The sequence below is a fragment of the Bradysia coprophila genome, unplaced genomic scaffold, assembly GCF_014529535.1.
Source record: "Bradysia coprophila strain Holo2 unplaced genomic scaffold, BU_Bcop_v1 contig_87, whole genome shotgun sequence".
In the NCBI taxonomy this organism is placed as follows: Eukaryota; Metazoa; Arthropoda; class Insecta; order Diptera; family Sciaridae; genus Bradysia; species Bradysia coprophila.
In genome coordinates, this window is record NW_023504014.1 from 677,433 (window position 1) to 693,822 (window position 16,390).

Consider the following 16,390-nt stretch of genomic DNA (forward strand, 5'->3'; position numbering starts at 1 on the left):
CGAATCATTTTCGTGGAATACGTAGCCTCTTAGCCATTACGTCCGCCATGTTCAATGTTCCTAGCATACTACCAACAACGTCTGAGGTTCAACCCTTGTTGACAATTTTGCAACATGTGACGTATACCCAAGCGTTGACATTTCAAAATGTTTTAGTCATATGCTACGTACAACGACGAGAAAAGTAATGAATGATCTCCTTTGTCTTTTTGTGACGCAATTTGCTTCAGCTGTTTTTCAGCTGATCATACAACCTCACTCTCTTTCACGTGTTCCACGGTCTTCCACGGTTTTACCACTACCACGGGCGCGTATGACTCACACAAACATGTATAAAACTGTGAAACTGTATGACTGGACTAGCTAAAAAACAGCTGCCGTAACTTGCGTCACATGGACAGCCTCACAGCCATATCTTTGTAATATTATGTATTTGCTAGTTAAGTGCCAAAATCAGATAGGGTAATGTCGACATGTCACATACCCAAGTGACGCAAGTTACGACAGTTGAATCATATTGCGTCACAAATTTGTTTGGGGCTACCTATCTGTTTTTAGGCAGGTAAAGTGGGTTCTCGCATACGCAGATAAAGTACCTATCTGCTTCCAAGTTTTTATTTTGGCCAGTGGGACATTGTAGCCCGAGCCGAAGACAAGGGCTATAATTCCAAGTGCCAAAATAAAAATTTGGAAGTAGTTAGGTACTGTACAATTTAGAAACTCTTTGAACTAGTTCTTCATACAAAGACGCTACCTTCCCAACTCTCGAGTATAACTCTGTGAAGTAAACGATAATGGAAACAGAGAAGAAACTTAGCAGATGCCACATATTACACCGGGATACGCTTACCATTCGCATGAAAACCAAGGATTTCGTATATTAAACATAAAATTGGCCGAGTTGTACGTAAGGTTGCAAGTAAAACAGACTGCAAAATTTAATGAGAAAGTAAATAAGCAACAGAAAATGAAATGGTAAATCCCAGGGAATCATTTGCAATTCAAACAAAATTGATTTCCTTTCGTATACACGTACCGACACCGCTTTTGCTGCATCTGGTCGTCTATTTGTTTTAATTTAAGTAAATAGGTCGATTTGAACTATTTATGGATTTAATTCGCAAGGACATCCAGAGCTTGCTTCAATGTCGTGTGATTGATTCGATTTTTCGGATCATAATGATAATTGCATCGTTCCAGCAACATGGTATGGTATATAGCGATGGAAAAGAGAATTTACTTACCACGGTGTATGCAGTGGATTTGTTGGCGAGCTAAAAGCTCAGTTTCCATTAGCGGTTGTCGGACATACACATTAACGAACGAAGGGATTATGTATGACATGAGAATTTAAATCATTTTTATTTCAAATTCGAAAAAAAGCTTCACAGCGTCTCTGCTCCTCCCTTACAAATATGTTTTCAAAACATCACGGTTGATAACACCCGAATAATCGGTGTATTTGGCAGTTTTACCAGTCAATGCAACAAACTGTTCTGCTACTTCCACAGCAACACGAACCTGAGCCTCGCCAGTTGAAGCTCCCAAATGGGGTGTTGCAACTACTTTCGGATGTTTCACCAAATTTTTAGTTACCTCCGATTTTGGCGGCTCTTCAGGGTATCTACAACGAGATTTTTTGTTGTTGTAGAATAGACTTTAAAAACTCGACCGGAGAAACAATTACACATCAATCGCAGCACCACCACAATGTCCAGCTTCCAAACTGCCCAGTAAATCTGCTTCGTTAACTATCCCGCCGCGAGCGACGTTTATTATTTTAACTCCTTTCTTGCACTTCGATAGGGTTGCCGTGCATATTAAATCTGTTGACGGAAGCGGTAAGTTCGCGAAAATCTTTTCTCTAGCGATAATTTCACGTAACTACCTTTAGTTGATGGAATGAGTGGCGTATGCACGGTAATGTAATCAGCCAATGGCCAAATTTGCTCCAGTTCCATTTTCTCGATTCCGGCTGCTTTAGCTTCCGCTTCGGTTGTGATTGGATCGAAACCAATAATCTGCGAGAAATTATTGCGAATTAATTTCAAAAAATTTCAAATGCCATCCGATTAAAATGGTCTACCCTCATTCCCCATGCCCTCATTCGCAACGAAACCTCACGACCAATGCGACCCAAACCAAGAATGGCCAACGTTTTTCCGTACAATTCGGAGCCGGAATACAATTTACGATCCCACAAACCTTTTGTCATGCTCACAGCAGCAGGGACGACGGGTCGGGCTAGTGTGCCAATTAATATACAAGTTAATTCGCAAGCCGAAATTGAGTTTCCTCCTGGTGTACTGAAAAGTAATTTTTTTTGGATGTCATCAAATTGCACATAAATGCGTAAGAGACGGGAGGTCGAAATAAATGTATTCTGCAGGTGGGTGTAATGAACAAATTTAATTCAGCTGAGGGCGCTGATGAGTTAGGATTTCGATTTATTTGCACAGTTTCGTTTCCAAAAATCGAGACGAAACAATCGTAAAATGTGGCAATAAATGTTCTCTCACAAGATGAATCGCATGACTTGTGTCTCACATACCTACATTGCATTAAGTTTTCCTTTTCTTTTCATCTAACTTGAATGAATTTCATGTCATCATTTCATTTACGAAATAAATATTTTATTGAAATTGGATTTTACTACCGATCCCACCACAGGGACAGACGTGTAGGTGTATGAAATTAAAAGGATTCTAAAAACATTTATGTGGACAATTAAACAAATGACAAAATGTTCAATACCAAAAAATAAATGGAAAATTCGAAACAATTCCCTCTTTAGCTTGGTCACAGATCATAAAATTGTTAGGTAGGATTTAACCTTTCCCATCCGGCAAACATCTCAGCTATATAACTATCTGATCTATTCAGAGCCTAATATTTGGGAATTAATTCTCTAAATTCCCAAAATTCCCAAAAATTCCCTAAATTTCCAAAAATTCCCAAAAATTCCCAAAAATTCCCTAAATTTCCAAAAATTGCCAAAAATTCCCTAAATTTCCAAAAATTCCCAAAAATTCCCTAAATTTCCTAAAATTCCCAAAAATTCCCAAAAAACACAACAAATATTTCAGAACATATTGAATATAATATATTCAGTAAATTGAGCTTAAGCGGCATATCGCCAAAACTGGAGGTGATGGTGATAGGGGAACAAGTGGTCTCCGATTTTAATGAGTGATAGATTCGTCTTCAATTCTAGAGAATCATATCTTTCATTTTTTTCGAACATTTTTTTAAATTTTCGGTGAAAGTGTTCAAAGGTGAAAACATGTCAGAGGGTACCGAAAACCTTTTTGCGGCTATAACTCAAAAATATTTATTTTAAGAGCAGTCTACACTCCGACCTTCTATGAAAAACATTTTCGATGATAACTTCTTATTAGAATATTTTTTGAAAAAAGTGGTTTCATCGTTTGGAATTTAATTAAAAACATAGCTAACGCCGACCCGTACGAAACACCTATTCGTATCAAAAGCCTTTAATGTGAAACTCTTCATTTCTCTTACTTCATTTTCTTCTCTGCTGAAAAACTATTCTCCCTTTAAAATCACTTACATTATCCACTCTTTGCCTTGTTATCATATACAAATAAATTGCCGGAGGCAATATAGACAGCCCCGTACGAAGACAAATTTCATAAATTCCTATTTAAACAGCTATATACCGCTATATTTACCTATATTTCACTGTAAATAAACATTTCACAGAGGAATATATGCTATTATATAGCTCTATATGCCTGTATATAGCTCAATATAGCTGTATATAGGTATATATAGATGTCCATATATGGAATGCCTGAAACACTCCACACACATAACACATTATTTCCATGTTAACAGAAACTCTCTAAGTATCATTTTTCCCAAGATATTTCTATTTTACTAAAATCCAATATGGCCGCCGGCAGCCATTTTGTTAGGAGACCGGAAATAGTACCGACGCTTTACATTCGTTAATACCTTTCAAACAAAAAAAAATTCATGAAATTCGGTCAAAATTTACTCGAGATATTGTCAAAATACACCACGTTCACTGTACTTCCGAGTAGCCAGATAAGAGCTCACTCCAAGAGACCTAGCTCACGCTCCGGAGAACATAATTTCATAAATTTTTTTTTCCCTGATTGGTACGGTCAATACCTATCTAATAAAGCTAAAACAGACGAAATATGTTCAAATGTGGCCGACCTACAAGCAAAAACTGCTTGCCGCCCTGTGCCTGTTTCACACCTAGGGGTCTAACTCACGAGTCGGTCATCCGATTTCCATAAACTTTTTTTTTGTCGATCGGTAAATACCTTTCATTTGACGTATCACTTACAAGTTTAACGTTTAAATGTCCGGAGATATCTTCGAAAAACCGTAAAGCACTTATTGGGCCACAGCTCGGGAGGGGTCGATCCAAAATCACTCATCTTCGAACTTAGCCTGTCTTTTGACATTACCAAACGGGGAAAAAAAGAATTTTCAAAATCGGATGCGTTTTACTCAAGTTATCGTGCAGACAGACAGACGGACGGACGGACAGACGGACATTTTTTTTTCGCGGATTTGGCATCTCTAGACAACCACAATAGGTTTCCCCTTACTCAGGGAGTCCAATTCGACGTGTTACAAACGTATGCGTAAACCCATAAGACCCCAGTACTTCGTACGGGTCTAAAAATCACTGCCATGATGAACTCACGTACGGAAACTCTAAAGAATCGAAATGGGATATTAGGTATCTGCCAGCTGATAGGAATATTTTGTTTGTTTGTGTTGGTTTTTTGGTTATCTCGGTGATCACAATTAAAACAAACTGTCAACAAATAACACATCCCAATTTGCTAAGTCACGAAATTGTTTTTTTTTTCAAGCGCGAGATTTTTTGAAAATTGGAGCGGCTTTTTGAACTGAAATTAAGAATTTCAAATTCCACTTTTCCAATATCAATATACATTTTCAGTGTGTTTTTGATGTCTTCATTGAAATAAAAATAATTTGGACTAACGCTCGCGGTTTATTGTCAAAATTGATGCATTCTACGCCGAGAAAACTCAAAAGTCCAAAAAATATCACAAAAAACACAAATTTTAGGAGTTTTGAGTCTTTTCTCAGTATACTACATCAATCTGGACAATTCCAGTGGCTATCGAAACCTTATATGTTCTGGCACCAAACGATGAGGCCACTTTTTTCAAAAATGGGAATTTCAGGGAATTTTTGGGAATTAATTCCCAAAATTCCCAAAAATTAACTAAAACGATTCCCAAATATTAGGCTCTGGATCTATTACTTCATTTGATCTCAGTATTTTCAAGAGATTAATTTCAAATCTTTTACTTCATTTTCTTGAACATACTTTTTGCCATATAAGAGCTCATTACTCACAGCTTGGGGTTTATTGCTGAGGTCGTTATCAACAAGAAAGATTATAGCCATCCATAATAGGCTAAGTATCAGATACCAATAGAATTACTTCCGGCATGTACTTTCCAAATGGACAACTGACTTTTTTCCGATAATATTCCGTTTATAGAATTCGAAAAATAAAAAATTATCTTTTTTTTAGGTAATAGCAATCGTTATCGTGACAACTACCTTCTACCGTTTTCAAAATAAAGTCCGGTTATCAACAATTATTGTTGCAAAGAATTTTATCGCTTATTATATTGTTGAACAATATTATAGGCGATAAAATTCTTTGCTGAGATCATTGGGTTGACTGCATGAAGATTTCTGGAGGATTTATTTTTGATACGTCAATAATTGAATCACTCGAAATGGAATTTTAGAACTCCAAGGAATTTAGCTTGTTAAGTAGATCAGAATGTTTGACTCAGACCTGTAAAATCTATAATTGGTTGAACATTACTAACTTGGAAGATCTCATAAATAAAATTTCCTGGAATTTGAATTCAGTTCTTTCAATTCTTATGCACTTTATAGTAAAATAGATTGGACTGGACAGCAGGGCTTTTTTTGGGAATTTTAATTCTGAAAAATTCTGAAAAAAAATCCTAAAAAGATGCGGAATGTTTTTCAGAATCTTTCGGAATTCTCCGAGTTTTTCAGAAATAAATTTCCCAAAGAAGCCCAGCAATGAACTAAAATTTCAATTGACTTTCTCTGCCTAAGATCGAACATTATCTGCGTCACCTTCAACTGAAATTGTGCTCCGTTTGGCTGGTTTCTCTCATTTCGTATCTTATTTCCGATGGGGACACTGCTCCGGTAAGGCATGGTACAGGACCCAAAAAAGTCACTGTACAAATAGACGTAAAGTCAAAGTCGCTCGACGTACGCTCGACAACAAACTTCATACAAAGTCAGCGTTTTTCCCGCTAGGTATTTCAAATAGCATCTGAGAGAAAACAGCTGATTTAAAACACCCAAATTTTCAGAAAAAAATAATCTTTTGTATGTCAAAGAATGAGTGTAACCTGACCAATGACCAGTGACCATTCAGTTAAAAAGATGATTCCGCGACGTTTTACTTATCTTTCTGAAAATAAATCATTTGCGTGAATAGTCCAGCAGCTTGTGTCGTCGAAATCAGCGTCAAAACACTTTCTGTGTCTGTTCGTCAGGTAGCTCATTCAAACTAAGTTCGTATCCTCGCGCTCCTATATATCTTCCTCGTTTTAGAAACTGGACATTTTATAAGTTTTTGCCTATTTTTATGAATAACTCCAGGGTCTAGGACTTGTTCGAGGTCACCAGAGGTCTAGAAGTACTTGATGTCATCATGGTCCACAGTCTTCCCTGTTCTAGAGCTTTGGAACCATTATGAACTTAGCTAAATTTCTTGGTTCCCTTCTGGACTTCAGTGATAATAAGGGTAATAGTAGGTTAGTTCCTAAGAAAAAACGACTCCTGGACTAGTATTCTACCGACCGAAACAGAACGCATTTCATATTTTATAAAACTGTCCCTTCCACGTACCTAACCCAATTAAATTTTGAATTTCCCCTGTGCTACACTTTCCTATATATTCTCGCGGTAGTTTCATGGAGAGCAAACAGAACGAAACGAACCTTACCACGTACTGTGCATATAATATTATTTCGCTGGTTTATTTTTAAAACATTGAGAAATTGGCAAAAATGTTGGCATTTCCTTTTACGACGATTACTTTGAACAACAACAATATTTTAAGAATTTGTCAAAAATAAAGTGTGGGGTCAATAACCGTCATATGCATGGATTTTATATGAAAAAGTATTTTTTTATTAACAACCTGAAAAACAGTTGCGCATTGTGTGTATATGTTATATTTTTGGTGAACCAATTCATAAACGTATGTTTTTGTAAACATTTCAAACGAAACAAGAAAAACGATAAGCGATAACCTCTACGATACTTGTGTGCGAATGATGAACATGTTCATAACAAACAAACAAACAAACACTTTTCATGTATTAACTTTCTGCTGACAATAAAGGAAAAACAAATTTGTTTGGATTACGTCTAGTCTGACGAATGTGTTTTGTGTTAATTCATCTGCCGATTATTAAACCACAAAATTCAGCAGATGGAATTTTCTGTTTTCAGTTTTCGATTTAAAATCAACTATTTGATGCAACTGTAGTTACGGAATGGGACAGGGTGATAACCTTGGACCGTACTATAGTCTGATTTCACATAGTTTCCCTTCACAAATTTTCCTAGCGGCTCAGAACATTACCTCCTTACAGAACTAAGTTAAATAGCGAAATTGAATGCGATATTCCAATCACAGCACTGCTCCTAGCATGAACATTGAAAATATTCGGAGGCTGACTGCGTTTCTTTTGTAAATATCGATGACTTGTTTTCATAGAGTGTTATGATGAAAGAGAAGAAGATATTTTGACAAGTACCCCAAGGTTGCTAGGAATCTCGCGCCGCGTCATTCACAATAATTCACATTTTGACACATTTTGTATAAGGAAGATGTCACTTTGTGAGTTATTGTGAATGACGCGGCGCGAGATTCCCTAACACCGTACCCCAAGGCAAGTTAAAACGAACTGGTCTTCTGTCCTCTCGCTCTCAACGTACCACGTTGAAAGAGAATCAAATACTTTGACAAGTACCCCAAGACAAGTTATAATAACTAGTCTTCGGTTTTCTCGCTCTGATCATAACAGTCTATTGTATGAGTAAAGGCCGAGGTTAAGGCATACAACACAATCAATCCTAAGCGGTAGCTCTTATCGCAAAGCCTTCCAAATTTGACAGTTAACAATGCAGTGTTCATGCTATTTATGCTAGGAGCAGTTCTGTGCTTCAAGCAAAACTTTTTACCAAAATAAATGAAGTCGGGAAATTGATTCAAAATCGGAAAATTAGCTTAAAAATTTTCCTCCCTAGCTAAGTATTAGTATTTTGCATGACTAAAGGTTAAAAATATGAAAAGTGGAGTTTTCGTGTGAATTTTGTTTATCCGAGACGTAGACGAGGTCAATTATCCCGAGTTATGTAACGGATGCAATGTACTTAAAGGATGCGTCGAAAATCCTACTTTTCATGTTTCAAGCACTACTTTCGACGCCCTCAGCAAGTTAAAATAATTATCTAACCTTGGATAAAAATCAAAAGTATCGTTTTTGTGTGTTTATTGACCTCAGTTTCGCCTCGGGTTAACAAAATTCACACGAAAACTCTACTTTTATACTTTGTATCACTTGTTATAAAAATAACTATTATTTGTGTCGGTGAACCAATCGAGTCTTAACTTAGCAGAAGTCTACTACCTACGTCTCTAACTCACGCACTTAACTTTCTTGTAGACATTAATGATGAAACTTACTTCAAAACGACCACATTGTTTTTCGTTGCTGCATCGATATCAATATTATCCACTCCCGCTCCGGCTCGACCCACTACTTTAATGAATCCGGCTCCAGCCGCAAGTACTTCGGCGGTTATTTTTGTGTCCGAACGAACGATGAGAGCGTCATAATTCTGGAAAATAAAGATGTTTTAGAAGAAAAAGGAATGATTGGTCTGAATGGACAAGGCAAATAAATATCAGCTATTTGTGACAGTGACGCATATATTTAATAAAATAAAAACATTTTGCTTATCTCTTATATCAATCGATGTAAGTGTAGTAACCACAAATATAATGAAGGAAAATCTATTTCCGTTTTAACTTACTTTCACTTCTTTGCATAGTTCTTCCTTGCTTAGCTTTTGTTTCGTGTCCACCTATAACGAACAGAAAGAAATGCGTTAACAAAAACAAGTTCAAAATAAACTTCGAAATGGTCGGAGAGAATTTGATTGATTTTATCTCGGATTTTTTTGGGTTTTGGCTATTTTTACAAACTTTCTGGATAATTTGGCTGGAGATAAATGAAGGCTATTAGGATTGGGATATTATATTCTACCGATAAATTAACTCAAAACTACCGATAAAAAATAATAAATGACCGATAGCGAAATTCCCAAGTACCGATAAAAATATTCAAAACTACCGATAACTTTTTACCGATAAAAAGTACTAAAGTACCGATAAACTGGTCGTTTTATCGATCATTTATCATTTTCTATCGGTAGTTTATTACTTTCCATCGGTAATTCATTATTTTCTATCGGTAGTTTAATACTTTCTATCGATCATTAATTATTTTTTATCGGTAGTTCATCATTTTCTATCGGTACTTTAATTTTTCTATCGGCAGTTTATAATACTTAATGTTAATGGTCAATTGTTGTTATCGATTGGTCAAACATAAATTTTTAGTGCTCAAGATTTTTTAGACAAAACGAAAAATATAAAAAACGGAAGTAATAATAGAGAAATGAAAACACAACAAAAACCAATTTATAAATGTCGTAAATGTCGTTAGGCTCCCCGTCCAGGCTCGAACTGGCCATACTGGGCGTTCGGGCGATTCCCGGCAGGGCTTTTTTAAATTTCAACCATTTAGTGTTCAAACAAATGCAGCCCATTTTAGCGAACATATTGGAAATCCTACTGATTGGAAATCGAAGAAAAATCAACAGAAAGGCCTCAGTAGGAAAAATTTTGATTGGAAATTGAAAAAAGTTAACAGAAAGGTCTCAGTGGAAAAATTACGATTGGAAATCGAAAAAATTAAGAGAAAGGCCTCAATTGGAAAATTCTGATTTGAAATCGGGAAAAAATTAACAGAAAGGCCCTGAGTGGAAACATTTCGATTAGAAATCGAAAAAAAATTAAAAGAAAGGCCTCAGTAGAAGAAATTTGATTCTAAATCGAAGAAAAATTAACAGAAAGCTTGACAGAAAAGCCCCAGTTAAAAATTTCCATTTGAAATCGAAGAAAAATCAACAGAAAGGCCCAAGTGATGAACTACCGATAGAAAATGATGAACTACCAATAGAAAATAATGAACTACCGATAGAAAGTAATAAACTACCGATAGAAAATGGAATTTGACCGATAAATAGTCGCAAAATTAATAATTTATCGGTATTTTATCACTTCTTATCGGTAAAAAGTTATCGGTAGTTTTGAATATTTTTATCGGTACTTGTGAATTTGTCCATCGATAATTTATTATTTTCTATCGGTACCGTATTTATCGGTCATTTATTATTTTTTATCGGTAGTTTTGAATTAATTTATCGGTCGTTTATTAGTATCCATTAGGATTGAGTACGTTTGCAGAAAAAAATGGAAGACAAATATTTTCGTTAGTATTTTACAGAAATATTGAGTTAAGTTTGACTTCAGAAGGCTACGGATTTTTGTAGAAAGGAAACACTAAATTAGCTAGTTAAATACTTCAAAATGCTCTCCGAACTGCTTGGCACACGTAAAAAATCTCGCACTCTTTTATAAAAGCTGTTATTTTTGGTTTCTCTCATTTCTCATTCGAAAAAATTGGGACAGCAACAATATCTTAGACACAAAAGCGGGGATTTCTTACATGTTCAAAGCAGTATTTTTGCAATTAGAATCGAAAAAAACAGCCAGTCCCAAGTCGTTCTTTTGAATTGATATTATTGAAGATAATGAAACTCTCCGAAAAATCTCATTATTCACAGCACTGCTTCTAGCATAAACATAGAAAATATTTGGAGGCTGTTGAAATCAGAAGGAACCGCGTTTCTAAAGCGGCAGCTCTTATCACTAAAGCCTCCAGATTTGACACCAGACAATTCAGTGTTCACGCTAGGATCACTGCTGTGCATTACCTGTAGGTTTGACAGATGTCAAATAACCGATGAACATTTCCAAGCCCAACTAGTGTACTCTTTAAAAACAAAGTTTCTACCTAAGGCCGAAAGCAGACGACCAATTTCGCGTTGATGGAATCGACAATTATGCTGCGTTTTCCATTGTTTAGCCTGTGATCAATATCGACTTACAACGGAAAATGCAGCATAATTGTCGATCCCATCAATGCAAAATTGCTCGTGTGTTTTCCTCCTAAACGTTGTTCAGACCATTCGGATTCGGTTCGAATGATTGAAATGTTGGGAAAATGTGTAAATAATTACTTTTTGAGCCTCCGGAGGAAAGTTTGAATTTTTAACTATGAAAAACAGATAAAACTAGTAAAAACAGATTGACCATTAAACGGTAGCGATCCCAACTAGCGCGCTTGCTTTTGGAAATCACTAGCAAACGTAACTAGTCGGGTGCGAGTTGTCCAAAAAAGCAGTTTCGCTCATATTGAATGTGAAAACAGATTTTATGGTTGATTGTCGTAGATGGATCGACCAGTAACTCGAATCGCGATACTGGCAAGCTGGGATCGACCTGGTTTGGTCTAGGGAGCCGACGTTGCCTAACACTTCTTTTCGCTCTACGAAATTGTGATTTTTGAAAATTTATTTAAAAATATAAAATGAAAATTTTTTGTCATGGTTCCATGGGCGAAAATATTCCGAATGGTGTCTATTCTATGTTAAAAATAAAAAAACATTTTAATTACTTTAAAGAAAGCATTTTTCGGATTTTCCAGATTTGCACACTTTTTTGTATTGATGGGCGCCATCTTAAATTACAGCGCCACCTGCATACTTTTTCAATCACTTATATTTTTCTCGTATGCAGAAAGGTTCAAGGAACACAGGATTTTTTCCCCACTCAATTCGGATCCAAATTTAATTTTATAGAGCCGAAAGAAGTTTTAGCTAACGGCGGCTCCCTAGCCCAGACCAGGCCGATCCCAGCTTGACAACATTGCGATTCGAGTTCGTGGCCGACCCACCAACGATAATCAACCATAAAATCGCTTTTCACATTCAATATGAGCGAAAGGACAAATCGCACCCGACTATAACCTTGCTAAAGAACCACGATCAACGCAAATAAAAGACTGAAGACCGAGCGTATTTATTGGGACATATATTTGGTACTTATCGTCAAGAGCAGGGAATTAGCATGTCAACTCGGATTTCATGTGTAGAAAACCGCCCACTATCGAAGTTAATATGTCGAGACGATGTTATCTGTTATCAGATGTGTTGGTATTGTATGTTGTGTATACCGGAGAGAATAACAGACATTTAATATGGATGAAGATCTTTAATATCAGTCGCTAAATAATCAAAAATTAAATTTCCGAAGACGACACATAATTGAACAAAAAATAAAAATTTTATTGAAAGAGAAATTGATTCCTAGCAGTCTCTATATCAGACGAATCCCAAACGCAAACAAACAAAAACGAAATTCAAATTATCAATTCCAATGAAAAAGTATAATTACACTGATCCCATTTGATTCCAATAATTGAATGCACGCACTGTCGACAGCATCACAAACGAGAACTTTTTCAATGTTAACGACCATGTTTCCAGTGTGAAAATTAACTTTCAAGACTTTAATTCTACCCGAGCAACAGTCAAATTGAACAAATATTGAAAGATGTATCTTGACCTCACAAATAACCGAAATGTACTAAAGTCCAAGCCGGTTCATTAAAAACTTTTGATGCAAGAAACGAAACAAAAAGAGAGAAGAAATTTTCAATTGACCGCGTACACGTTTCAAACTCACCACAGTAACTGAAAAAAACGAATTGTAAATGTTCCCAAGTAAAAAAAAAACTTTCCAGAATTTCCTTTGTGGTTGAAATACACAAGCAGAACCAGCAGAACTTATTCAATTTTTTGATAGCCTACGAGTACATTCATACAAGGTTGTATAATATGCATTGAGAGTATGTGAATTTAACATATTACGAACAAACGCAATCACCTAAACCAACAACGCATCGTGTGTTTTTAATGTCTGGTGCCTTCTTAATACGAAAACAAGTATTGTTGTGAGTAAAGATATATATATGAGGTATCATGCATTGCCTCTTATCACTGTCTGGATGTTCAACAATATTGAGACCAAGTTCAACTGCATTTTATTGAAGAACGGAATAACAAATTAGTATCATGCATCGTGTTATGCATAATGTAATATTGTCGATTAGGATGGATCGTTCAGTTTTCCGGTATCATACGATTTGTTAAAAAATAAAAAAAAACGAGCCATCAGAACAGTCGGAGCGTTTGCTGCGACTGAGCCCCGTACAAACCCGTATATCTATTGCGTACGTGACCCTAGTGCGTCTGTCACCCTACTTTGACCGTTAGCCTATTGTGCCGGTTAATGTAGTTAAAGTAAAATTATTATGTAATGTGTACATCTTAGAAATTGCGCATAGCGCAATTACGAAGCCCCGTACGACGTTCCTTTCAAATAAAACAAAAATTTCAAATAGCCCTAAAATTTTAATTTATTGAGTATAAATACACATAGGGCCTAGTAGCGGCCTCAGTCCGAGGACCCAAATTTTTTTTTTCAACAACATTCTATTCGGCCTTTGATTACCTTCCAAATGAAACAAAAATTACGAAAAACGGATGAAATTTGCTCGAGTTATATGTAAAATACACATAGGGCCCTAGTAGCGGCCTTAGTCCAAGGACCCAAATTTAATTTTTTTTCAACAACTCTCTATTCGGCGTTCGATACCTTCCAAATGAAACAAAAATTACGAAAAACGGATGAAATTTGCTCGAGTTATATGTAAAATACACATAGGGCCCTAGTAGCGGCCTTAGTCCGAGGACCCAAATTTAATTTTTTTTTCAACAACATTCTATTCGGCCTTTGATTACCTTCCAAATGAAACAAAAATTACGAAAAACGGATGAAATTTACTCGAGTTGTATGTAAAATACGCATAGGGCCCTAGTAGCGGCCTTAGTCCGAGGACCCAAATTTGTGACGGGATGGCTCAGTGGTTACGTACTAGCCTTCCACCAAAATGATCCGGGTTCGATTCCCGTGACAGACAAATTCCGTATGGAATTTTTCTAGCGATTATATCGCATTGGTAACGTCCTTAGTTCACTCAAGCTTCATAATTTGGGTAGTTGCGGTGTGTTTGGTGGCTCCAACGATGTACACACTGAATGAATCGTATGACGTAACCCAAATACGATGAATTTGTGTACATATGTCTAGCCTACATTAAGGCGAGATATCAATTTCGCACCTAACTTTCCTCAGAGAGTAATTACATACTTCGAGGCGTGGTTCGGAAGTCACGTAAAGCCGGTGGTCCAGACTGAACTTGTTATTGGCTGTAAAAGGCTGTTAGAACGGTCTCAAAAACCAACAAATAAAACATTCTATTCGGCCTTTGATTACCTTCCAAATGAAACAAAAATTACGAAAAACGGATGAAATTTACTCGAGTTGTATGTAAAATACGCATAGGGCCCTAGTAGCGGCCTTAGTCCGAGGACCCAAATTTAATTTTTTTTCAACAACATTCTATTCGGCCTTTGATTACCTTCCAAATGACACAAAAATTACGAAAAACGAATGAAACTTACTCGAGTTCAATGTAAAATACACATAGGGCCCTAGTAGCCTTTCACTTCTAAGGCCCTAACTCACGGTCCACTCACCCGATTTTAAAAAACTTTTTTTTCCTGGATTGGTATTGACAATACCTATCATTTGCCGTGTCATTTACATTTCCATCGTTTATTTTGCCATAAATATCACCAAAAGACCTTAAATCACTTAGGTGGCCCTAACTCACGAAGGGCCGACCCAAATATGCCCATCTTCGAACTTAGCCTCACTATTTTGACTATCTTTCAGGGAAAAATTTTTTTTGAAATCGGATTTGATTTACTCAAGATATCGACGTGACAGACGGACAGACGGACAGACAAAATTTTTATTGCAGATTCGTCATCTATGAACATAGGCAAACACTTTGCCCTTACCGTCTGCTTCGAATTCCATCAATTACACACGGCATCGTAATCCTATAAGCCCCTTCGTACTTCGTACGGGGCTAAAAATTGTTAGGTGTACCAGTACCTAACGTTCGACTACCTGCATCTCAGTTATTCAGATTTTTGTGATCGCTCAAACTTTGACAGACGGTAACCGCAACATAATCACCAAATCTATTCCTTAATTTGTGCTACGTAATTTCAATATATTGAAATAGAATCTTTTACTTCATTTGTTTTATCATTCACATTGTTATATTAGGCCCCACCACTTGGGTGGGTCAGGTCCCTTGACTGCTTCTCTATTTATAAGATACATAATCCTAAAACGCTGCATTGAGTTAAAAGCAACTCTTAAACTAAACAATGAAATTGAATGCATATGTTAGTAGATAATACCAGAGAAGTGAACATCTTAAAATAGTAGACATTTTTAACTCTTCTGTAAAACAGTAAATTTAAGCATTGTGTCTACGGATGTAAATTGTATAGCTTTAAATGCATTAGATTAAACGGACTGCAATAAGAAAAAAAAATGGTAAAACAAACAATCCAATCAAAGGCATAAATTAGGAGACAATACCGTAGGAAGTAGGCAAACATCCAAAAAATAATTGGAATTTGTAACGACATTCTAGAAAAATAATTCTGTCATCTTGTCAGTCTGATCTCCCCAGAAAATAATTTTTATATCCTTAAAGACTGCAAGTGTTCTCCTCTAAAATAATTTCTTCTCATAAAATTGATATCCCAAAAAATATATTTGATGGCCTTAACAGCGCTCCCACAGTGTCCTACTTTTTCGAAATTTGTCCTGCTTGTCCTACTGTCCTACGGACTTTAATTAAGTAACAAACAAGCGGATTTTGAGCTCTAAAAGTAAATTAAAATAATTTTCGACCCAACTTCATATGATTATTGGCTTAGATTATCAGAGATGAAAGAAATTCTTTAACATATTAAATATCCAGTTATTTCGCGACTGGCAAAAGCGTGTTTTTATTTGAGCCACGCAAATGCTGTATTCAGCACAAACCTTCTGCAAAATAAAGAGTCGATACAAGGAACAACAGCCAGTGAAGGATGGTATTATCCATGCTCTATTAAACGCCGAGAATGGATTTTACAAAAGTCATCTGAATTGGACAAT

At 36.2% G+C, this 16,390-nt stretch overlaps 1 protein-coding gene across 1 annotated transcript; it reads right to left on the bottom strand.

Annotated features, from left to right (window-relative positions):
• Nucleotides 1-1,331: 1,331 nt before the first annotated feature.
• Nucleotides 1,332-12,998, bottom strand: LOC119084573 (D-3-phosphoglycerate dehydrogenase). Its single transcript, XM_037194628.1, has 7 exons — nt 12,695-12,998; nt 9,145-9,195; nt 8,795-8,949; nt 2,087-2,306; nt 1,889-2,021; nt 1,688-1,826; nt 1,332-1,624 (listed from the first exon to the last, which is right to left on the bottom strand). Exons 1-7 carry the CDS (start codon nt 12,776-12,778, stop codon nt 1,408-1,410), a joined length of 999 nt encoding a protein of 332 aa, XP_037050523.1. The 5' UTR covers nt 12,779-12,998; the 3' UTR covers nt 1,332-1,407.
• Between the last annotated feature and the right edge of the window lie 3,392 nt (nt 12,999-16,390).